The sequence below is a fragment of the Labeo rohita genome, chromosome 2 (genome assembly GCF_022985175.1).
Source record: "Labeo rohita strain BAU-BD-2019 chromosome 2, IGBB_LRoh.1.0, whole genome shotgun sequence".
Classification (NCBI taxonomy): domain Eukaryota; kingdom Metazoa; phylum Chordata; class Actinopteri; order Cypriniformes; family Cyprinidae; genus Labeo; species Labeo rohita.
The window spans coordinates 16,422,785-16,448,045 of NC_066870.1; the positions used below are offsets into that span (position 1 = coordinate 16,422,785).

A 25,261-nucleotide genomic window follows, 5' to 3' on the forward strand; every position below is an offset into this window, starting at 1 on the left:
CACCAACACAATGGGTTCTGACTGTTCGTGTGCAAGTCTGACATTTCTCTGTGTTGTGCTGGTTTTTGTTTAGTCTCTCTGTGTTTTTCCTCAGTCCTGCCATTTCCAGCCAATGGTAAGATTTCCCACTTTCAGTCATCACTTCTGTCTGGCCATATGGCATGCTTTGCCATAGTTTGAGCCTCAGACAGCACAACCATTGAGTGTTTACATTAAATGACAACAGTTTTACCAAAACAGCAAGATCCAGTCTTATTAAAGGAGAAGTTCACTTCCAGAACAAAAAATTTACAGATAATGTACTCACCCCGTTGTTGTCCAAGATGTTCACGCCTTTCTTTTCTCAGTCGTAAAGAAATTATGTTTTTTGAGGAAAACATTTCAGGATTTCTCTCCATATAGTGGACAATAGTGCCCGCGAGTTTGAATGTCCAAAATGCAGCTTAAATGCAGCTTCAAAGGGTTCTAAACAATCCCAGTCGAGGAATATGGATTTTATGTAGCGAAACAACTGGTCATTAAAATATATATATATATATATATACTTTTTAACCTCAAATTCTTATCTTGTCTAGCTCTGCGATGCACATGTGTAGTCTGTGTAATCCGGGTCAATAAAGTTAGGGTAGGTTGAAAAAACCTCATCTCATTTTCTCCTCCAACTTCAAAATGATCCTACATCACTGTTTTACCTTTTTTTGTAAAGGGTGTTTGATCTTCTTTGCATGTTCAATTTGTAAACACTGGGTCGGTACTTCTGCAGCGATGTAGGATGATTTTAAAGTTGGAGGAGAAAATGAGATGGGCCTTATTTCTCAGCTGGGAAAATTTAGAGCCCATTGAAACTGCATTTTAGACGTTCAAACATTATCTGTAAATTTTTGTTCTGGAAGTGAACTACTCCTTTAATTGCTATTATTTGGGAGTCATAGTACCATTCTGCTATGATAAGCACTTATGAGGAAGAACTTGAAGTCACATTAAATCTTTGAGAGATATTAAAAATCTTGTTAGTTTACAATAAACTAATTTCTTAATGTACTCTGTCTTTATTTGTGTATTTCCGAGTGTATGCGCTTATCTTGTACAAGATATGTCTTAGTGCTTCTATCCTTGAGGGGCAGTCTGGTGGGAAGACGAAATATTATGAATGGATGTTAATAATACCTGTTGAGTAATTTAAAAATGCTTTATTTGGATATGGATAATGAAGAAATGGATAACGAATGTACAGATGACAGATATTGGAATTTTTTAGTTTTGCCATCTGTCTGTACTTGTCCTCTAGCCTTTACTTTGTTTCTTGTTTATCTTTCGTCTTAGAAATGTCACACCGAATGTGAAGACTTTTTACTCCAGTTAATGTTTCTCAGAGGTACACTCTTAAAAATAAAGGTGCTTCACGATGCCATAGAAGACACCTTTTTATCTAAATCAGGGGTCACCAAACTTGTTCCTGGAGGGCTGGTGTCCTGCAGAGTTTACCTCCAACTTTCCTCAACACACCCTGGAAGTTTCAAGTATACCTAGTAAGACCTTGATTAGCTGGTTCAGGTGTGTTTGATTAGGGTTGGAGGTAAACTCTGCAGGGACACTGGCCCTCCAGGACCGGGTCTGGTGACCTCTGATCTAATGGTTCCATACAGAACCTTCAACATCTGAAGAACCTTTCTGTTTCACAAAAGGTTCTTTGTGGTGAAAGAAGGTTCTTCAGATTATAAAAAGGTAAGAAAGAGATGGTTCTTTGAAGAACCTTTGATTGAATGGTTCTTTTTTGGACCAAAAATGGTTCTTTTATGGCACTGCTGTGAAAAATTGTTTAAAGCACCTTTATTTTTAACAGTGTAGGTTAACTCACAGTTTTAGACCTTTTTATCTGATGAATATGAAATAAGAAATAAACCTACAGTAACAAGTCAATTCACTTTGTTTTCCTAGTTTGTGTCAAAGCAGCTTCACAGTGATAAACAGGAAAATAGTAGAATCAATTCTGGAACTATGGAGACAGTTCAGATTCTGCTGGAAGATTGTGTTGGTTCAGTTCAGATAGAGCTGCACAATGAATCATAGAACAATAGTAATGTTACCACCAAATTTTTGAAAGCACCGGAGTGATACTGCTCTGATGTGTATGTGTTTTATATGCAAAGTGGCTATTTAATTTGTCGGTTGATCCCAGAAGTCATGTTTTTTCAGATGTTTTTGAAGACTTCAGTGGATTCTGGTGTTGGAGTTTTATTAAGGAAAATGTAAACAGAAAAAAATAATGAAAAAATTCACGAATAAGCAAAATGTGAAAGGTAACGGAAATAGCAAAGCCTTTTTTGACCAACAAAATTTGTAGTTAATAATTTTACATAATGTATTTATGTATCTTATCAATATATAACATTTAAAATGACCTGAAACTAGAAAATAGAAACTTAGTTTGATGAACAGCAAAATTATAATTTAATATGAATTAGGTGTTTGAAACCAACATACAAAACCACTGCGAGATAAAAATATTTTGGTAATTGAAAAAAAACCCTTTTTAAAAGTTAAACAACTAGCACCAGTCTCCCACATGGAATAGAATTAGACAGAATAAAGCAATAATCCACAAAAAGCCATTGATTTTGGAACAGCTATGGGCGATTGTTAGGCACAACACAGAGTTGTTCTAAAATCACTGTAAACCATGGTTTCACAGGGGTTATTGCTTTAATAAAATGGTTACTACATATACCTGGCAACACACACCTATAAAAAAGTAATAAATTACTGATATCAAATGATTAATTTTTCCACAAAGCAATGTAGTTCTTCAACAGCATGGTTGACAAGCAACACACAGATGCAGTGGTGCAGTAATACTGATGTAATGAGGTCACGTGTGCATTTATAAAGTATTTTACAACAGCTTAGAAAATGGCTTAATCAAAGTACTTGAACTATTTATTTTATAAATAAAAAGTGTCCGAGTGCTTGGAATAGTTGAACCATGATTATGTCCATTAGACCATTAATTTGTAATACTTTCAAAACCGTTGATGCAGTCCTAACATATGTTTCACCTCTGTGGCATTCCTAGAAGTTGGCCATTTAGATGGGGTGTGGTTAAAATATGCTTTGTGTTCAACACTGTTAATGCAACATGACTTTTGTTTCCTGACAATATAACTAAACAATGTGTGGATCTTTACAATAGCTTACAATGAGGAGATAAACAAAAAGATTGTTTTGCAGTATTCTGTGTTAGATTGTATTTTGTTTGATGTTTGTTTCTATATCAGTGTTGGTGAAAATATATTTGAATTATTTATGGCTTGTCATAGTTGATCATAGTCTTAGTGTAATATACACAGTTAACAGTACTGACACAGTCAGACTTAGAGTTAAACCCTACTTCCTGTTTTACATTTCCATTTAGCACAGCCAGAATGGTCAGACTCTGCAAACATTTAAAGGAAGTTTGCACCATTAGGCAGTTTGCAGTTGACAATAGCGTGGGGATGCTATTTAATACTCTTCATGCAATCTATTTTGTAGTGTACTTTTAGACATCAAATGCGTTCCTATCTTAACTAATTACAAGCTGTTGTCCCACAACTGAGCTAAATGAAGCTTTTTAATAGACATTTTAATTAGTAGGCATTTGATTTGATTAGTAGGCAGACACATCCTACTTTGCATTGCAGCAATTTAAAGATTTCAGCCATTGTTGGTCCATCATTTCTGAGGTTGACCTGATCTTCCTCTTGAAGGCTTCCTGGAGCTGGGATTTTTCACTGTCTCTTGCTTGCATATTGAATTTCGAGAACTGTCTTCTGTTTTAAACATGTTGACTTCGAGATTTCCAGCTCAGAAATTGTTGCTTGAGAAATGGTTGGTCTTCCCCTACGCTGACTCTGTCAATATGTGGGTGTAACAGTTTACCACTGAATGAACCTGGAAAGCCCCACATTTTGTAGCTTATTAATTTTCAACATCTATTTTTCTATTATCTATTATTATCTATCTATTATTAATGTTCTATCACGTAAATTTTATATTGGACATTTTGTTTCTCCAATACAAGAGTTATTAATAATCTTCAGAGTCAAATGTGTATTGTCATTTTCTCAATGCACATTACAGTAAATGACCATGACTATAAATTATAATCAGTAAATACCAATGTGTTTGCAAAGCAATAAATTAATATTTCTGATTTCTTTCTAAAGTTGACACTTTACAAAATAGACTTTGTTATACTGATGGCTGTGCCAAATGTGTGGTTTTACCAGCAGCTGTGCCCAATTACAGGGTGGGAATTTTTTTTTTTGATCCCCTGCTGATTTTGTACGTTTGCCTACTGACAAAGAAATGATCAGTCTGTAATTTTAATGGCAGGTTTATTTTAACAGTGAGAGACAGAATAGCAACAAATAAGTATTTGAAGTGAAATAAGTGAAATATGTATTTGATCCCATATCAGTCAGCAAGATTTTATGGTTTCCAGGTGTCTTTTATACAGGTACCGAGCTGAGATTAGAAGTAATCTCTTAACGGGAGTGCTCCTAATCTCAGCTTGTTAACTGAATAAAAGACACCTGTGCACAAAAGCAATCAGTCAGTCAGATTCCAAACTCTCCACCATGGCCAAGACCAAAGAGTTGTCCAAAGATGTCAGGGACAAGATTGTAGACCAACACAAGGCTGGAATGGGCTACAAGACCATCGCCAAGCAGCTTGGTGAGAAGGTGACAACAGTTGGTGCAGTTATTCGCAAATGTAAGAAACACAGAACAACTGTCAATCTCCCTCAGTCTGGGGCTTCATGCAAGATCTCACCTTGTGGAGTTTCAATGATCATGAGAACAATGAGGAATCAGCCCAGAACTACACGCGAGGATCTTATCAATGATCTCAAGCCAGCTGGGACCATAGTCACCAAGAAAACAATTGGTAACACGCTACGCCGTGACAGACTGAAATCCTGCAGCGTCAGCAAGAAAGCACATGTACAGGCCCGTCTAAATTTGCCAAGAACATTTGAATGATTCAGAGAAGCACTGGGTGAAAGTGTTGTGGTCAGATGAGACCAAAATCAAGCTCTTTGGCATCAACTCTATTTGGAGGAGGAGGTGGATGGGTATTCCAGCATGACTGACCCAAAACACATGGCCAAGGCAACAAAGGAGTGGCTCAAGAAGAAGCACATTAAGGTCCTGGTGTGGCCTAGCCAGTCTCCAGACCTTAATCTCATAGGACCTCTGTGGAGGGAGCTAAAGGTTCGAGCCAAACGTCAGCCTCGAAACCTTAATGACTTGGAGAGGATATGCAAAGAGGAGTGGGACAAAATTCTTGCTGAGATGTGTGCAAACCTGGTGGCCAATTACAAGAAAAGTCTGACCTCTGTGATTGCCAACAAGGGTTTTGCCACCAAGTACTAAGTCATGTTTTGAGAAGGGGTCAAATACTTATTTCGCTCATTTAAAATGCAAATCAATTTATTTTAAAATTATAGACTCACTATTCCTTTGTCAGTGGGCAAACATACAAAATCACTGTATAACCAGGGCCACTGCTGGCAAATGAAGCCTCCATCCTCACCAAATATTGTAGGTCCTATAATATAGGAGGAGAAAAACAAAGTTATGGTTTATATGTGCATTTATACATATTTTTTTATTATACATGTGACAATAAAAATGACAGTGTCATGAACATGAAACAATGAATATATAGTGCATAATATTAAATTAAAAAATTAAGAAAACACATCTATAGGCCTGCCTAAAGTTTGCCAATAACATCCGAATGATTCAGAGAAGTACTGGGTGAAAGTGTTGTGGTCAGATGAGACCAAAAACAAGCTCTTTGGCATCAACTCTATTTGGAGGAGGAGGAATGCTGCCTATGACCCCAAGAACACCATCCCCACCGTCAAACATGGAGGTGGAAACATTATGCTTTGGGAGTGATTTCTGCTAAGGGCACAGGACAACTGCATCACATCAAAGGGACTATGGACGGGGCGGTGTACCATCAAATCTTGGGCGAGAACGTCCTTCCCTCATTGGAAATGGGTCGTGGATGGGTATTCCAGCATGACTGACCCAAAACATATGGCCAAGGCAACAAAGGAGTGGCTCAAGAAGCAGCACATTATGGTCCTGGTGTGGCTTAGCCAGTCTTTAGGCCTTAATCTCATAGAAAATCTGTGGAGGGAGCTGAAGGTTCGAGTTGTCAAACATCAGCCTCGAAACCTTAATGACTGAGGATCTGCGAAGAAAACATCACTAAGTCATGTTTTGTGAAGGGGTCAAATACTTATTTCACTCATTAAAATGCAAATCAATTTATTACTTATATGAAATGCATATTTCTGGATTTTTTGTTGCTATTCTGTCTCTCTGTTCATATAAACCTACCATTAAGATTATAGACTCACTATGCCTTTGTCAGTGGACAAACATACAAAATCACTGTGTAACCAGGGCCACTGCTGGCAAATGAAGCCTCCATCCTCACCAAATATTGTAGGTCCTATAATATAGGAGGAGAAAAACAAAGTTATGGTTTATATGTGCATTTATACATATTATTTTATTATACATGTTACAATAAAAATGATTGTTGTGAACATGAAACAATGAATATATAGTGCATAATATTAAAATAAAAAATTAAAACAGTTTAACAAACGTATGTCTCAGTCTTCAGTGGAGCATTCCAAATCTCAGAATTTCACAGATGGACATATAGATAGATAGTCCATGGTTTTATATGCAATCGTTTATTAATTGGTTCATCAGTTTCTAGAAATTACATAGAACAATCACTGAATTTGAAAGAAATCCAGTGGGTGGCAGTGTAGCTGCGCTTCAGTTTGACTTCCTATAAAGTGTTTTCCGGTCCTTATATGATTTTTGCTTTAGTAGTGGCAGGTAGCCTATATTTTGAGCGGTTTCTGTTGTGCAAACTGAAGGTTTTTATAAACTGATCAATAAAATATATTCATTTAGTGAATTTTGGAGGCGTGTGTGCAAATCTAATATTGCATCCTATCCACCTTATTTTTCTTGTAAGAGCGGGCACAGCCATTTGTAAATTTTATGGGTCTGGCTTCTGGTCTCATCCATGTCCCTATTTTTAGCTGTACAAAACAGCTTGTTTTGCTGCGTGATATTGCAAACTGGTGTGTCTTACCATCAGTGTTGGGGAGTAACTAGTTACATGTAACGGAATTACGTAATTTAATTACAAAATAAATGTAATTGTAATTAGTTACAGTTACTGAGAAAAATGTGTAATTAAATTACAGTTACTTTTGAAAATGTTAATGATTACAAAGGGGGTTACATCTGAATTTTTTCAAACACACACACACACCCACACACAACTTCTTTCAGAAATTGCATTGACTGCTCTAAAATGAGACACCAATGTTTAAGGAGTTTAGGACACATGATTATTCGACAACTGTTTTATTTCCTATTTGGGTTCATGCATATACTTTATTTTTTGCAAACATTTGATTTTAAAACCAGCTATTAAACTATTTCTTGTTATGATTTTAAATCTGTATTTAACCACAGAATGATCTAAGTAAATATGTTAAGTCTGAATTTGTGGTGGCTGTGCTTTAAATTAAATTATTACACGGCTCTGTGGAATGCTTGATTCTGATTGGTCAGTCATGACATTCCAAGGTACATTATTCCTCAGTAACAACTGGTAAAAACTGATAACATAGACTCATCTGGGTAACTTAAGTCAGCGCTATACGCTTGATAGTTTGTGTTTGTCAGTTAAAATATTAAAACTCAATTCAATATTAAGTGTACAATTTCTTAATTCTGTCATCAATGTATCGTGGACTCACTCCATTGTTTCATACAAACGCAGCTGCTGCCATTTAGTTTTGTACACTGTAATGGATTATAAGATAACTAACAAACTAGTACTGTAAGTACAAGTACTTAATTATTTATGTGGTTGTTTATGGTTAACTCTGCCTGGTATAAATGTTTCAAAATGATGAACAGTTGAAAATATGAGAAATTTAGAAAAGTAATCAAAAAGTAATCAAAAGTTACATTACTTTAATAAAGTAATTGAAAAGTTACACTACTTATTATATTTTAAATAGAGTAACTTGTAATCTGTAACCTATTACATTTCCAAAGTAACCTTCCCAACACTGCTTACCATATTATTTAAACATGTTATCTTAATTATGAGCATACTGATTTGTACTACAAACTGTTTTACCATTTACTGCACTTATTCTTCTCGTTATTTCCCTACGGCGGCTCATGAACTGGAAGTCTCACCCATTACCGAAAAACAGCTTACTTCCACATTGAAAAATAAGGTACAGCCAGAGCAGGGTAGTAACGGATCACATGTCATTTGGATTATATAATCAGATTCCAAAAACGTGATTACTGCACAATCGCAATAAATTATTCATAATTTATTGATTCTCCCCAAGCCTTTTTCATCTTTTAAATTTTCCTTTCTAAACACTCGGAACAACTTCAAATTCCCAGGTTTAAGAAGTGTTTCAACATTGCATCAACTACTGATGAGCACACTGATGTTTAAAAACATATGTCTGTGTCTTTGTCTTTTTTCCATTTGATCCTCTTTCAACTAATATATTTACTTGAAGAACCCCTGAGATTTTAAAATAAATATTTTAACATTTAAGTATCACATTTGCATGTTCACTGGTTATCTGATGTTTGTTACATGAGGTCACATGATATGCAGTTAAACAAATAAAATATTTCCAGTTTTTTATTTTGATTGATTTTAAAATGATTTATATTTAATAACATTTTTCATGATTTAATTGATTATTAGTATTTCATTCAGCTCATAAACCCCCTGCAGTTCCTTCGTAAACACCAGTTTGGGAAACCTTGACTTAATGTACAGTAATACACTATATGTTGTTAATAACAACAAGATTACAAGGTATGAGATTATCCTATTTAAATCAATGTGATACATTAGTTAGGTCAAAAGTAATCTAAAAGTAATCAAAAAGTAGTCTGATTATATTACCTAAAATGTGTAATGTAATGATTACGTTACTAACTACAATGTTTGTTATGTCATTTGGAATTAGTAATGGATTACAATTTGTAAGTAATCTACCCAGCTCTGGGTACAGCAATGTTTTGACAGGATTTTATCCAATAAAAATGATACTTTGGAAGATGTTCGGTTCACAAAATAAATAAATAAATAATAATAATAATAATAATAATAATTTTGGTTAAAGAAATCAGATTTATTGATTTAATTAAATTAATTATAACATTAACTTAATATTGTGTGTAATGTAAACTGTCTAATAAAACTGTCTAGTTCCCAACATGTTTTGAAATTAAGTGTTATTTTAGCATTACTTTTTAATGCTGTTGTGTTGACATTTAAAAGAGTTTCTATTTTGTTGATTTTTTTTTTTTTTTGTGGCCACAACTTAAATAGTTGAAGTAACTTATTTTTTTCTGAGTAATCAACTTAAAAATAGAGATTAAGAAGTTCCTCTCAACTCAGTGTAGTTAGTTAGTCGAACATAATTTCATTATTTGTCATAATTTAAAAACATTGATGCAAACAGTTGTTGTTTAAAGACTTTAATTGTAACTTATAACACAGCACTTGAAAAAAAAAATATGTGTGACCTTGGACCATATGTGACCTTGGACCACAAAACCAGTCATAAAGATCAATTGTTTTGAAATTGAGATTTTAAAATAAGCCTTCCATTGATGTTTCCATTGAGATACAACTATTTAAAAGTCTGGAATCTGAGGGTGCAAAAAAAAAAAAAAACACCTTTAAAGTTGTCCAAATAAAGTTTTTAGCAATGCATATTACTAATCAAAAATTAAGTCATGGAACAAAATATCTTCATGGAACATGATCTTTACTTAATATCCTAAAGAATTTTGGCATAAAAGAAATTATATTATATATAAATTATATATATATATATATATATATATATATATATACATATATGAAGAGTTCAGATGCAAAACCAGCTAAAAGCTACCTTGGTCAAAAATGAGATGATGTTGATTGAATGCTCTCGACACATATTATACGTCCATCAAATACTTTTTCTTCAAACTCGCTAAAATACCAGCCTCAGCCCAATCAGAAGTACCAGTACTTACATAGAAACCTATACATCTGAGCCCGATAAAAATGCATTTTTTAAAGAAAGATGTCAGATGGATTTAGCTGGTTTTGCATCTGAACTCTTCATATGTGTGTGTGTGTGTGTATATATATATATATATATATATATATAACATCTAATCAACTGTGATGATTCTCACAGGGAACGTCTATTTCGCATCAAATTCCTATTTCCCATATACCACACACATATATATTTTAACATTATTTTACCATAAAAGTATACATATTGCATTAACTGTTAAATACAGTTAATGTACATTTAATGTACTTTTACTTTTACTAATTTGTTTCTTTTACTTCTAATATAAAAATATTATGTCAATTACATTTAACCAGGTAGCCTAACCCTTTTTTTTTTTTTTTTTTACTGTAGCATTATTCTGTTTTCTCAGTGCAGTAAAGAGTTAAAATGGTTACATACAAGTACTAATGTGAAGCACAAAAGTATAACAATCTGTTATGATTTGAATAAAAAGGACATTTTTAAAATGGTCAATATACGGACGCAATATACTTGTGCTGTTCTCCCCGGTGACTCTGCGTCATGACCGGTAGGTGGCGTAACGTGGCATTATTTTGGTCGCCTCCAAGATTTTGACACGAGGAAGAGCATTTTCCGCCTAAGGCGGGGTCATCATCTCTGCTGGCAAAGTTTGGCTGTTGAGATTGAGAGCGGTCGGCAAGATCAACATAAGTACATCGAGCCTAAATTACCGATCGTCCGTTTTCAATCGCTTGCAGCCGTGTAAAAGCGCGCAGTGTAGCGAACGGCTGACGTGATCTGACTGCAGTCATGTCCGAAGACCCGAGCTCCCAACCTTGGTCTATCGACAAGGATGACTATGAGCTACAGGAGGTGATCGGTGAGCTAAACCATCACACATCAGCATCTAAATCACACCAATGATAGAATAACGGTGATTAAGACATCTGTGTTATGATCTCTGGGGCCCATATGGTATGTGTTATTTCAGATTTTCATCAGTAATTGAGTCATCGCGTCTGTAAGATGTTCAGTCTGCGTTAGCCATGCTAACTAGCCACCCGACATGCCAGCAGACTGTAATGCTTTGCGGACAATGGCTGATTTACTGATTTAGGGATTTCGTTGTGGTGTATACATTACATATAGGGTGCTTGGTGGTTAAAGAATCAACTTACAGTTGACAACTTACTGGCCAGTTTGGTGACAAGCTGTTTCGTGTAATGTTCATGCAGACAGGCTGTTATCTAGATGAAACTTTGACGTATTATATGAACACTGTAACTAACTAGTTAACTTCTAAACATACAACTACAGCTGATTTTCTTGTCCTGGGATTTGCATGTGGTCTTCGAGCTCCCTTTGGCGAGGGAAGTTGTCATTAAGCTGAAGGAAAGAGAAACGTGAATAAAAGGAAGTGTAGAATAATTTGAAATGAATGCATATTTTAAACATCAGGCCATTGTAATATCTCATTCAGCCAACTGAATTATCGTTAGGGGTACGATATAATATCCAATTATATTGGTTAAGCCTCGTGTGTCAGTTTTCAAAACGTTACACAGAGGTCCTTAGAGGACAAAAACATACATAACGTCAAAATAACGTCAAAAATACGTATTATTAACATTTCTCACGCTTTGACTGAACTGTAAATGACACTTTCTTTACATAATGAGATTTATGAAAAAAAAAAAAAAACACTTTTCCATATGCTAAATGCTAAGAAGATTTTTTTTTGGGGGGGGGCCGGGATTATTATAGTATGTCAATAAATGTATCACTGATTAACAACAGCATTGGTTTTGATGCATTATTTTGTGTAGTTTACTGAATCTATTAAAAAGAAAAACTAAAACTCAGATCCTTAGGAATCAAAAATGTCTGACCAAAAATTGTCATAGAAATATTATATATTAGTGGTAATATATATATGTTTGCTTATTTTAAGTTTGAAAATGATGGAAAACCATGCCAAAAAAGTAAATATTAGCATATTATTTTTGAGCTATAATAATCGTATTATCACACTTTTTCCAATAAAGCCTTCCTAACAGAATGAAAGCCTGTAAACAAAGCAAACATGATTTTGTGCTTATATTGCACTGGAATTACATTTAAATATTGCATTTAATGGGTTTAAATAGGGTTTAAATTTTTTTGTTCTTAAGTTCCTGAGTGTAACTATTTTGTGTGCCTAGTATAAAATTTATTTATGAAAGGAAATTACGGTTATATATGTATATGTGTGTGTATATATATATATATATATGTATGTATGTATGTATGTGTATATGTGTGTGTGTGTGTGTGTAAAAAGCAACAACAACACACACTTTTGGCTAAGTTTATGCAGCCAAAATTATCCAAAAAAAAGAAAAGGTCAAAAATGTCCCTAAGGCCACATTTATGTAATCTGTGGATTCTATGATCCTCTGCATCTGTCATCTCTAATATTTTTCTTAGTATGTTATTTCATATGCAGGTTTTTTCTTTGTGTTACTAAAAAAAACTGTATGGATTTTTTTGTTTTGCAATTATATAGGGAGTGGAGCAACAGCTGTGGTCCAGGCAGCATATTGCAAACCCCGGAAAGAGAAGGTGGCCATTAAACGCATCAATCTTGAGAAATGCCAGACCAGCATGGATGAGCTTCTGGTAATGTCTGCTTACTGCTCATAAAATAAGACACCGCCTAAAGGTATTTGATTAGGATGGAGTCTCGGTTAAAACCGGTTATTTATGGATGGTAGTTTACTTGTCTGTCACTCTGTAGATGCTCTGTAGATAATGTCTTTTCTAATAAGTGATTCTGCAGCCTATATTGTGTTATCATAATTAAATATCCATTGGACTAAAATAGTTCAAATTAAAAATCTGTGCATTATGTAAATATTTAAGAATTATTTATGCTATTCTGCAAGCGTGCAAGAAAACTACAGAGGTTGACACAAACTTTAACACAAAATCTACCAATAGAATTTTGTTGTCTGTAGGCAAAAAAAATGACTGTCTGAAAATATTTCAGTTTTATAAATTATGCAATGTACATCTGACTCAGGGTCTGTTCCGGTCACCTTGGTTAATGATCTTTTTGCCAAATGGCAGGGTGATGTAACTCGGGTCATGTGCAAGGCAGCCACATGTCTGTCAATCAGTGGAGGATTAAACTGGCACAGACACAAGGAAAGACTTTTCTAGTTTGTGATTAAACTATCAGAGATAGAATGGCCTATGAGACCAGACTAGCTAACTACACTTGCATTTATACAAAAAACAAATACTTTTTATAATGTAGAATAGATTGAAATCAATTTAGTTTGGTGTAAATCTGTTTTTAAAGATTTCTTTAAACACTTTTCTCTTTCAGTTCTCTAGCGTAAAACTCATGAATGGCCACTCTTGAAGTAATTTGACCCAGAAGGAGGTGGTTGAGCACTCGTAGTGATCTGAATAGGATCTTTTGTTTGCAATTACCTTTATTTCCTTTTAGAAACCTCTGTATAGATGTAAACATTTACTGCTTCTTAACAGTTTCTTTCCTCTTTTATTTTTTTAGAAAGAGATCCAGGCAATGAGCCAGTGCCATCACCCAAATATTGTGTCTTATTACACCTCCTTTGTGGTCAAGGATGAGCTTTGGCTGGTCATGAAGTTGCTCAGTGGTGGTCAGTCAGCTTATTGATTAAAAGCTTGTCTTGACTAAACAAAAGTTATTGATGTTTTGAAAACCATTTAATGAAATATCCATTGATTCATGTCTGTTTTCAGGCTCAGTTCTTGATTTTATTAAGTACATCATTTCCAAAGGCGAGCACAAATCGGGTGTCATGGATGAGGCCAGCATTGCCACCATACTGAAAGAGGTGCTTGAAGGACTCGATTATCTGCATAAAAATGGTCAGATTCACAGGTATACGAATGGTTTGGTGTCTTTAATTACATTTATATGTGCTTCATGTTTTCCATTCTTAACTTCGAGTCACTGAGCAATACACTGACCTGTACTTCTCTCTGTAAAGGGATGTGAAGGCTGGAAATATTCTTTTAGGAGAAGACGGCTCTGTTCAAATTGCAGGTGGAGTTTTACTGTCATTTTTGATAATTAATTAGCTTAATAGTAGATTTAAGTATATTGTGTTTTTTTAATGATCCTAAAGGAATGTAAAATATTCTTATTTAAATGTAATGTTTGATTGCTTTAATTGGGGAAAAATGTATTTTTTGAGATGCTCATTTTCTGGACTAGGAAGGTTTTGATTTGATTATTGGTGGTGCTTGGCCTGAAAAGTATATAACAAACTTAAAGTGGTTTTGGGTCAGATGATTGATAGTTTTGATGTCTCCTCCTTCCCCCGAAGACTTTGGTGTTAGTGCCTTTTTAGCAACTGGTGGAGACATGACTAGAAACAAAGTGAGGAAGACATTTGTAGGAACTCCATGCTGGATGGCTCCTGAGGTGATGGAGCAGGTTAGTGTTGTCCCACCTGTTCCTACTTTGCCTTTCATATATATTAAAAAAACTGAATGGCTTTGTTACAGAATGTGATCATGATAATGTGTTTGCTTAATCACAGGTTAGGGGTTATGATTTCAAAGCTGATATCTGGAGTTTCGGGATTACGGCTATTGAGCTGGCAACCGGGGCTGCTCCATATCATAAATATCCTCCAATGAAGGTAAGCAGCAAGTCACTATTCAGTTCATGGAGAGTCTGCTATAAAACCTGCTAACTGAGTGATGCAGGAATGATTCTAAAATCTGGAAAAGTTGGTATTTTGCACCTCTGATTCTGTTGTCCTAAAGTCAATGGCTTTTTGGTTGAATGCCTTAAAGAATTTGGCCTTATGTCTTTGAAGATGTTCATGTCTTTCTTTCTTCAGTCAAAAAGAAATTAAGTTTTTGAGGAAAACACTCCAGGATTTTTCTCCATATAAGTGGACTTCAGTGGTGGCCAGCAGATTGCAGGATCAAATTGCAGTTTCAATGCAGCTTCAAAGGGCTCTATACAATCCCAGCTGAGGAATTAGGGTCCTCTCTAGAGAAATGATCAGTCATTTTCATGTCAAAAAAAGAAAAATGTATATACTTTTTAACCACAAATGCATGTGACTTTGCACGATGGGACAGGAAGACTTGACTAACCAGTGGACCGATCTCGATCTGAAATGTTGTTTTGATCGTTCTGAAATGCTTGAGCAATGTCAGTCAAAGTATTTCTGTATTACTGTCTTACACGACTGCGTTCCCAAACAGCAGCTATCCACCTCCGAAAGCAGTGACTACATTAAATGTGTTTTGTTTGCTCGCTCGGAGGAGTAAGTAATATGGAAATTATTATATTTAGTGGCTTCTTCTACTTTTATTAGTAATATTTAGTGCCAGTTTATCAGGAAGTGATGAATTTGTTCTTTGACTCGTTGGAACTTGATGGAAACTGTGCTTTATTTGCAAATGTTTTATGCGATATTCCAATTTTGCATGCAAGTTAAATCATCTTTGGATGGAAGTATAGTTAAGCTATTTTCTCCTCCAACTTCAGTATCATCTGACATCATTGTTTTACCTTTTATTGTAAAGGGCGTTTGACTGTCTTTGCACGTTTGCCTTGTAAACACTGAGTTGGTACCTTTGCCTACGTCACGCATGCGTGATTATGTAATGTGTGAGGTCAAAATAGTGCAAGACGAGCATTTGTGTTAAAGAAAATGACAGATCGTTTTCTAGATAAGACCCTTATTCCTTGTCTGAGATTGGATAGAGCCCTTTGAAACAGCAATTTGGACCTTTAACCCGTTGGCCACCATTGAAGTCCACTATATGGAGAAAAATCCTGGAATGTTTTTCTCAAAAACCTTAATTTCTTTTCGACTGAAGAAAGATAGACATGAACATCTTGGATGACATGGGGGTGAGTAAATTATTAGGAAATTTTTATTCTGGAAGTGAACTAATCTTTTAAATAAGATAAGTGGCAGATTGGGGGCCTGCTGAGCCGAGGGGTAATTTTAATTGAAACAAGGAAATGAATAGAGCCTTGCATGGGCCCGGCACTGGCCCGAGACGCTCAGACAAATTATCCGAATTCTCGGCCAGAGTCCGACTGGAGCCCATGTCTTTTTTTTCTCTCTCTTCCCCATTACACAACTACTGTTGCAGCCATTAAAATGTTTTTGTTTTTAATGGCAAAGTGACTGTTTCTTTTTGTTTCTTTATTAAGTTCATTTAGAAATTCGAAACATTTTATGTTTGTTAAACTTAAGTTTGTTTTTTAAAGTAACGACCAAGCGGTCAGCGGCAGACAGTGAGCTGTGCATATGTTTGATCAATTTAGCCTTTTCAAATCAACTCGACTCGCCTGAAATAAAATCTATAGACCAATTTGGAGTAGATGTCACAGTTACATAATGGTTGCAAAAAAACACTGGTAACAAGTGGAGGTAAATGGGTAAAATGCATGGAATAAGAGGGGAAAAAGTATTTTTGTGCCTTTTGATGTCAAAATCAAATCATTTCTATAGAATACTCTCGTCAAAGATGCCATTTGAAGCTAAATGCAGATGTTTAAATGGACGTACTATCAATAGACCACTAATTGAAAACTCTCATTTTCTGCCACCACAAAAAACATCCCTGTTTGACAGTTAAGACAGTCTCACTATCTAACATCAATTTTGTTGCATAACAGTGCTTATCGCTGGGTGACAAGCTCTTGTAATAAGCAGAGAACATTTTGAAAATGACATCTAATCAATATAATCTATAATCTTTTTAAATCTAACTATTTTGTACCATATCTGTGTAATTCTCTAGCTGTTAAGGCTATCTCTCCCAGGTTTTCTGCAACCATGATGCGCGCACATCCCGAATGTTTACAAACATATAATTGGTCTATAGACACAAATCACTTAATACATTTCACAATATTTATTTAAACCAGGGGTGGGGAACGTTGATCCAGGAGGGCTGGTGTCACTGCAGAGTTTAGCTCCAACCCTGGAAAAAAAAATGCCAGCCTGTATCCTGAAGACCTTGATTAGTTTGTTCAGGTGTGTTTGATTAGGGTTGGAGCTAAACTCTGCAGGGACACCGGCCCTCCAGGATCAATGTTCCCCACCCCTGATTTAAACACTTAACCTAGGTAAATGTGTGCTATCAGGCACATATCTAATTGAGTGGAAGCTGAAGCGCGTTTGCAGGACGTAGAAGCGGCAAGCGCGATGACTTGCATTTTTTTTTTCTTAATAGCAGTTGAAATTTAAAATACGCTGTCATTTTTTTTGGTTTTTTTGGTCATAAAGGTAAGAGTAATACATCAGTTGTAACTGCGAAGGGTCTACTTTTATTTGTGTGCGCTCACAATATCAACAAAACGTTGTGCTTTTATATAATACAAAAAACAAACAGGATGCCCTTTTTACCGTCTCTATCTTGAACAGGAGCGCTTCACAAAAATGAACCAAAACTCAGCGAATACTTGCCTCACATACATTACAAATATATCCATAGAAAGCTTTATATTATTTTAAAACAAAATAATTCAAATAAAACAAAACGCTTTTACTGTGTAATCTGTAAACATGCATTAATCTCTAAAGGCATGTCCAATGAGGTTGATGGTGAGTCAGGATCGTCAACTTCATTTTTGCGACACTAACTCAGAAAACACCAGTTTATTAATTATTCAAATATCTCCTTACTACAAAGCTAATTCTGATCATTGGGTGCTACAAATAATGAATGAACTAGAAAATGTTAAATATTATTTCCAGGCATTTATGCCATAAATAAAACAGCTTGTGAATAGTCACGTGACGTTATTTACTTAAGAAAAATCAACAATAAGTTAAGTTAACTGAGTGGGAGTCATTATTTTTTTTTAAGCTTTTATGTGTCTTAAAATTAGGACCACAGAGGTTGTCAAGAACCAAAAAACCATTACACCAAACAGGAAAACTTATTTACTTACTAGTCCACTTTTACAGCCTTGTTGTTGTCAAACATTGCAACAAGTAGATTTTAAGTAACGATAAAATCATTTGGTTAAAGCTTAGTGGTGCTGACGTTGAGGTTATGCAACTATGGTGTTGTTTGTGTATAGCCAAACTTTAACTTCCTACTTTTGCAAATTTGTATTTAGGCTTCCAAATTCATAACAAAATTATCTTGATGAATAAAAATGTGTAAGAATCATAGTCTTAATCATAGTCTTATTTTCTGCTAATCCAAAAGCCAATGGATATACTTTTTCCACAGATTTCTTCCTTTCTCATGTGTTTTTCCTTCCTTTTTTGCTTTAGGTTCTCATGTTAACCCTGCAGAATGACCCACCTTGTCTAGAGACTGGAGTCACAGACAAAGAGATGGTTAAAAAATATGGCAAATCTTTTCGGAAGATGATCTCCTTGTGCCTCCAGAAGGATCCAGAAAAACGGTAGGGCATTTATTTCCTAAAGAATTGTCGATTATGACCGTGTGGCCTGAAAACTGTCAAGACCAACCGTTTTTGGTCATATGATTAATATTCAGTGTTCTTCAACAGGCCTACAGCTGCTGAACTCCTAAAACACAAGTTTTTCACAAAAGCAAAGGTGAGATTCTGTTACCCGAATTTGAAAAGACCATTCATTAACTTGTGATCTGAATGCACAAATATGTAGTCAGTTTTAGGTCATATATTTATTTTGGCTACAATCATTGTCGCCTAAACATTTCCAAACCACTGTTCCAGCATGTCTGGTTTACTGTAACAAATACTCAGGATTAGAGTTTCTAAAGGCCATTTCCTGCTCATGGGATACAGCCCATATTGTAACAAACGCAGTGCTGCCTCAGCAGACTTTCATTCCTAGCGGTTCGGTGGCACTGTAGTCTGTGTGTAAACAGAGAGGCCTGTACAGCACTGCAGTGCTGCATTACGGCCCACAGAGGATGCTGTCTCTACTTATTGTGTCAATTTTATTTTTTAGAATAGTATAACCTGAATTCACAATATAGTCTGATATAGTAATGATTATATTTACTGTTTTCTGTTTATAAATATACAATAAATCTGCCTTGTAGCTTACTGTAAATGTGAATTGTATTTCCCACAACACCTTCACAGAACAATGAATACTTGAAAGAAAAATTGCTGGACAGGGCGCCAACAATAGGAGAGAGGTCAAGGAAGGTGGGTGACAAATTTACTGACAGATATTCATAGAGTTATTTGTGTAGTTGAGCTTTAAGCATTTTGTTGTTTGCGCAAATAGGTGCGGAGGGTTCCTGGATCCAGCGGTCGACTGCACAAGACTGAGGATGGAGAGTGGGAATGGAGTGATGACGAGCTGGACGTGGAGAGTGAGGAAGGGAAGGCTGCAGTGGCTGCTTTACGGGTACACACTCATCTGCTACGTCGTTATTTAACTTCTGTTTTATTCTAGTCTGTGGATTTGGATAAAGCATTTTTTAAACTGTCTTTTTTAGTCACCAAGAGTAAAGGAGGAGGCTGTGCAAAATGCAGAGGTGAGAGTTCAGTACTATTTCCTATTTTTTTTTGTGTTGCCTCAAAGACATTCTCTCGAACAGTGGTTCTCAAAGTGTAGTACAAGTATCACTAGTGGTACTCAGGCTCCTTTAAGTGGTACAAAGAGGAATCAATAAATTAAATATAAATTGTTAATACACAATAAATTTTAATTTAATTTTTATATGAGTAAAGTTCTTTTGTACATTTATGTACAGTACAGATTGCATTTAACTTTTAAATGTATTTATTTACATGTTTTTAACCACTGTGCAGTGTTGAAGTTCAAACTGACAACAATAAATATTCTTATTAGGAATTAAACTGCCTTGTTTTTTTAACTGTGCAGAGCTGTAGCTAAATACTTATGCCTACTATGGTACTGTATTTTAATGTTGGTCATTATGGTGGTACTTGGAGAGCCAAATATTTTCTGAGGTGGTACTTGGTGTAAAAAGTTTGTGAACCACTGCTCTAGAAAATCTTGTTTCTGCTTTAAAAGATCTTTCCGACGGAACCATCTAACTTCCTGCAGCCAGCAGCTGCAGGACAGCCTGAAGTGTCACATGCTGCAGATGACATTGCCACGATATCAGCGTCCTCTCCAGGCTCCCAGGTGAGCTGTGCTGTGATGAGTCACTTGTGTGAAAACAGTATTAGCAGTGAGATTGACTGAACAGTTGGAATTGGTTCATAATTTAGATCTCGCTTTAGATCTCGAAATTGTTTCTCTACAGGCTGGTGGACCTACTACAACAGGGCAAGACTCCAAAACCCCCATCAGCCTGGTCCTAAGATTAAGGTACTTTCCATTATAATGACTTACTGATGACTATCAATGGAAAACATCTGTTTTTTGGATCCAGTAGGGTAGCGTTAACCATACTTTTGTGGGCAGTTAGTACATGTTTGTTCACCCATTTTTTTACATTGCACGGATCCAGAATAAAAATTTCCCGATAAATACTCACCTCCAAGTCATCCAAGATGATCATGTCTTTCTTTATTCAGTTGAAAAGAAATCTTTTTTTTTTTTTTTTTTTTTTTTTTTGAGAAAAACATTCCAGGATCTTTCTCCATATAGTGGACTTCAGTGATGGCCAGTTTGTCCAAAAGTCCAAATCGCAGTTTCAATGAAAATAAAACAATGAATGGCGGACGATTTTAAAGATGGAGTTTTTCGCCCTACTCTACCTTTTTAAACTGAAGTACACAGATGGAGAGCTAACCACATGTGACTTTCCCAATGCAATAACGTAATTTGTTAAGATGCGCATTGCAGAGCTAGTGCAAGATGAGCATTTATGGTTAAAAAGTATACAAATTTTTTAGAAAATGACCGTTTTGCTAGATAAGACGCTTATTCTTTGGCTGGGATCGTGTAGAGCCCTTTGAAGCTGCTTTGAAACTGCAATTTGGACCTTCAACCCGTTGATCCCCATTGAAGTCCGCTATATGGAAAAAATCCTGAAATGGTTTTTCTCCTTTTGACTGAAGAAAGAAAGACTCAAACAACTTGACATGAGGGTGAGTAAATTATCAGGAAATGTTTATTCTAGAAGTGAACTAATCCTTTCATAGTAAGATTTTTAAATGAAACCGATAATTCTCTCTTTTATGTGACAATACAAATATTTCAGTTTATCATTGAGAAACAGAAACTTTTTTTAAAGTAATTTAAATAGGTGCAGGGTTTAAAGCATTGGCTTTTAGCGTTGTTACTGTTAACTATTAAAAGTTGTTTTTGTTATATAAAGCTGAAATAATGTAAAATAGAAATATATAAAAATCAGAAGTGTTGCCTTGACAGCTAGCTGAAATAAAGTGGAAATATTAAAATGACTAAAAATGACTAAAATTGTAATAAAAATAATGCTAAATTGTAATATATTGTCAAACAAATAAACATGGCTAAAGCATCTAAAAAGATTATTTACACATCATAAGATTAAAAGGGTTATTCCACCCCAAAATGAAAATTTTGTCATTAATCACTTACCCCTGTGTCGTTCCAAACCTGTAAAAGCTCGCTCATCTTCAGAACACATACATTTTTGATGCATTCTGACAGCTCTCTGACCCTCCCATAGACAGGAATGTAATTAACTTGATCAACGTCCAGAAACATAGCAAGGAGATCGGTAAAACAATCCATGTGTCATAAGGGGTTCAACTGTTATTTTACGAAGTTACGAGAATACTTTTTGTACGCAAAGAAGAAAAAAAAACTTTTTTCAACAATTCGTCTCCTCCGTGTCACCCTAGCGCCATTTTGGAGCGTATCCATTGAAAGTATGCTGTTCTGTGTCAGCTGCGTCACACGGATACGCTGTTTTCATTCAAAGCATATCAGCGCGACGCAGCTGACACAGAACAGCGTAAAAAAGAATTCTCGTAGCTTCATAAAATTGCGGTCGAACCCCTGATGACACATGGAATATTTTACCGATGTCCTTGCTGCGTTTCTGGACGTTGATTGTGTTAATTACATTGCTGTCTATGGGAGGGTCAGAGGTGTCAAAATGCATCAAAAATATAGTAGTTGTGTTCTGAAGATGAACAAAGCTTTTACGGGTTTGTAATGACAGAGGGTAAGTGATTAATGACAATTTTCATTTTGGGGTGGAGTAACCCTTTAATATCAAAATAAAGAACTAAAAATATAACAGCTAATTCAATGTATTGATATACAATTATAGTATTATAAATAATACTACAATAACACTGGTTCTTATAGTTCTACAATATAATCAGAATGCCTCCTTATAATGTCTATAGTTTCTTAAACTTCTTCACTTTTTTTTTTTTTTTTTTTTTTTTTTTAAACAACAGGAATACAAAGAAAGAGCTGAATGATATCAGATTTGAGTTCATGCCTGGAAGAGGTTTGTGCAGTTCACTTGACTAACTGTCCTTTTCCTAATTTCTGTTATTTCTGTTAAGTTGAAAAATTGTAATCTTGATCGCAAATCTTAAATGAATGTCTTGTATATCCAGACACAGCTGATGGAGTGTCTCAGGAGCTTGTGTCTGCAGGACTGGTGGATGGGAGAGACTTAGTCATTGGTGAGTTTGTCGAGATAAAAATAAATTGCAGCTTGACACTAAAAAAAAAACAATTAGATTTTTCTAACTTTCATTACATTTTTAGTTGCAGCCAATCTGCAGAAAATTGTTGATGATCCACAAACCCACAAAAATGTCACTTTCAAGTTGGTAAGTTATTAGATCATGTGATGCAATGGCCAGTTACTCATCAGAGGTGTTGTTTTATATTTGGCTTTGTGTTTATCTCTCTTCCATTTAGGCATCGGGAGTGGACAGCTCTGAAATTCCAGACGACATTAAACTCATGGGATTTGCTCAGCTGAGTATAAGTTAAAACAGTATTACCAGCAACGGAAAAAAAAAAACAAAACGCAGACTTGTTTGCACAACGGTGCATTGTAAATGCTTTCATTGGCCTAAAGAAACCACTACTGCCAAAGAGACGGAAGGAACCTGACCCCACATAGGATTAACAAATGTTGAATAGGACTGCATCCGACTTTCATAGGAGCGCACTTCAGATGTTTACAGTGTTCATGTACGTTTTGTTTTCTCTGTTGCTTTAAACATTTGCACAATCTGAACCAACTCCTAATACTGGTAGATGTCAAAAGAATGCCTTATTTTCGATAGTACTACTGAATTTACAACTGTAGGTAGACAGTAGCTGTGGATCTCATCTGTGAAATGAATGAGTGACTGTGTGCTTTCAGCTGTGTACCTCAATGGAAGGTGGAGGATTGTCATTCAATAGCATTTAAAGGCGCATATTGGCACGCCTATGAAGTCAGCTGTTCTCCGTAATGTGGAGCGATCAACATTGTATGGTTTTACATGTTAACCAGTAAACATGGGAGCCATGTCACCCACAACCCCTGTTTCACCGTTACACCTGTGCACCTCACGGTTACTCGTTTCAGCTGCTTTCTCACTATCGGGATACATTCCCATCATTTGCATGGGCTAATGCCAGACTGCATGAATGATTTTTAACTTAAGATATGCTGATCATTTTGCTCTCACCTAATTTTGTCAGCTCTCTATGAAAACAGGAGGTGCAAGGAAGATATTGAGCTTGTTTAAAAAACACGGACAAGAAGAATTTGAGTGTTTTTCATCCAATTGATCTCCTTCGTGAAGGATGTACATGCTGTTGTTTTAGAAAACAATTGAAATTCTCTGGAAATTGTGCATTTGACTATATATTGGACAGGTATATGCAATTTCGTGGATTGAGCATAATGTTACAAGTTTCATTTACATGCATATCTGTTAAGTATAGTGGCAGCTGTTTGGATAGTGTTACAGAACTAGATTTATGATTTTCTTCTGTGTTTATGAAGGAAATTCGAGTGCTTGCAAGGCTTCATAAGTGTTTGGTAAGATTAAATTGTTCAATTTTGAATTCTCATATTATTCAGTGCGTTTTTAAAGTTCTCAATCTATAAGCACGCCTGCAAAGCCAAGTGGAAATGAATCGAAAAATATGTAAAGAAAAAAGAAAAAATATGACTTTTCCAAGTCTTGCAAGCACTGTTAATGAAGTGAAGACCAGTGTAGTTTGGGACTCAGTCACTGACCAGCAAGAAACAAAAAAAGTGACTTTAGGACCCATCCCGTGTCCAAGTAATATTAGAGCTTTTGGATTTGAATTTTTGGGCCTGTTTGTGTCATTGTAAATATTTAAGTTCATTGCATCTTGCTTAATGTCATTTGTCTTTGCTGTAGACTGATGTCTGATTCCATGTTATATAGGCAGAAAATGTGTTCACATGCAACTTTTAAAAAAAAACTTTACATTGGTCATTTTTTTTTTTTTCTTTTTGCTGGACTTCTTACTGAGGATCTACACTCCACTTAAAGAACAAGTTCACTTCCAGAACAAAAGTTTACATATCAATTACTCACCCCGTTGTCATCCCAAGATGTTCATGTTTTTCTTTCTTCAGTTGTAAAGAAATTTCAGTGGTGCGAGTTTGGACTTCCAAAATGCAGTTTAAATGCAGCTTCAAAAGGCCCCAAACGATCCCAGCTGAGGAATAAGGGTCTTATCTAGCGTAACGAAAAAAAACTACAGTTTCTGTACTTTTTAACCTCAAATGCTCATCTTGTCTAGCTCTGTGTGAACTCTGCGTATTCCGGTTCATGACAGTTAGGGTAGGTCAAAAATTTTCTTTTTTACTTTTTTTCTGTTTTACCCTTTTTTGTAAAGGGTGTTTGATCTTCTTTGCATGTTCACTTTGTAAACATTGGGTTGGTCTGTTTTTTTTTTTTTTTATTTATTTATTTATTTATTTTTTAAATAAAAAATAACCAACCGTTTCACTATATAAGACCCTTATTCCTCTGCTGGAATCATATCATTTAGAGCCCTTTGAAGCTGCATTTAAACTGCATTCTGGAAGTTCAAGCTTGCGGGCACCATAGAGGTCCACTATATGGAGAGAAATCCTGACATTTTTTTCCTCAAAAAAACAAAATTTCTTATCGACTGAAGAAACAAAGACATGAACATCTTGGATGAATAA

General features: G+C 35.4%; 1 protein-coding gene across 1 annotated transcript; it reads left to right on the forward strand.

Annotated features, from left to right (window-relative positions):
- The first annotated feature begins 10,793 nt into the window (after nt 1–10,793).
- oxsr1a (oxidative stress responsive kinase 1a) lies at nt 10,794–24,565 on the forward strand. The gene is made up of 18 exons (XM_051135603.1): nt 10,794–11,057; nt 12,723–12,835; nt 13,737–13,845; nt 13,949–14,090; nt 14,200–14,255; nt 14,539–14,648; nt 14,755–14,856; nt 18,478–18,611; nt 18,720–18,768; nt 19,284–19,349; nt 19,432–19,554; nt 19,646–19,684; nt 20,188–20,301; nt 20,423–20,487; nt 22,518–22,570; nt 22,683–22,751; nt 22,837–22,901; nt 22,993–24,565. The coding sequence occupies exons 1-18, from the start codon at nt 10,988–10,990 to the stop codon at nt 23,065–23,067; spliced, it is 1,554 nt and encodes a 517-aa protein (XP_050991560.1). The 5' UTR covers nt 10,794–10,987; the 3' UTR covers nt 23,068–24,565.
- The last annotated feature ends 696 nt before the right edge of the window (nt 24,566–25,261 follow it).

Bases quoted from the DNA above. Each gene is read 5' to 3' on its own strand.
- oxsr1a (XM_051135603.1), top strand. From the start codon at position 10,988: ATGTCCGAAGACCCGAGCTCCCAACCTTGGTCTATCGACAAGGATGAC. The intron at 14,857-18,477 runs GTAAGCAGCAAG...TTTTTGCTTTAG, and splicing joins ATAAATATCCTCCAATGAAG to GTTCTCATGTTAACCCTGCA. The intron at 18,612-18,719 runs GTAGGGCATTTA...GTTCTTCAACAG, and splicing joins CAGAAGGATCCAGAAAAACG to GCCTACAGCTGCTGAACTCC.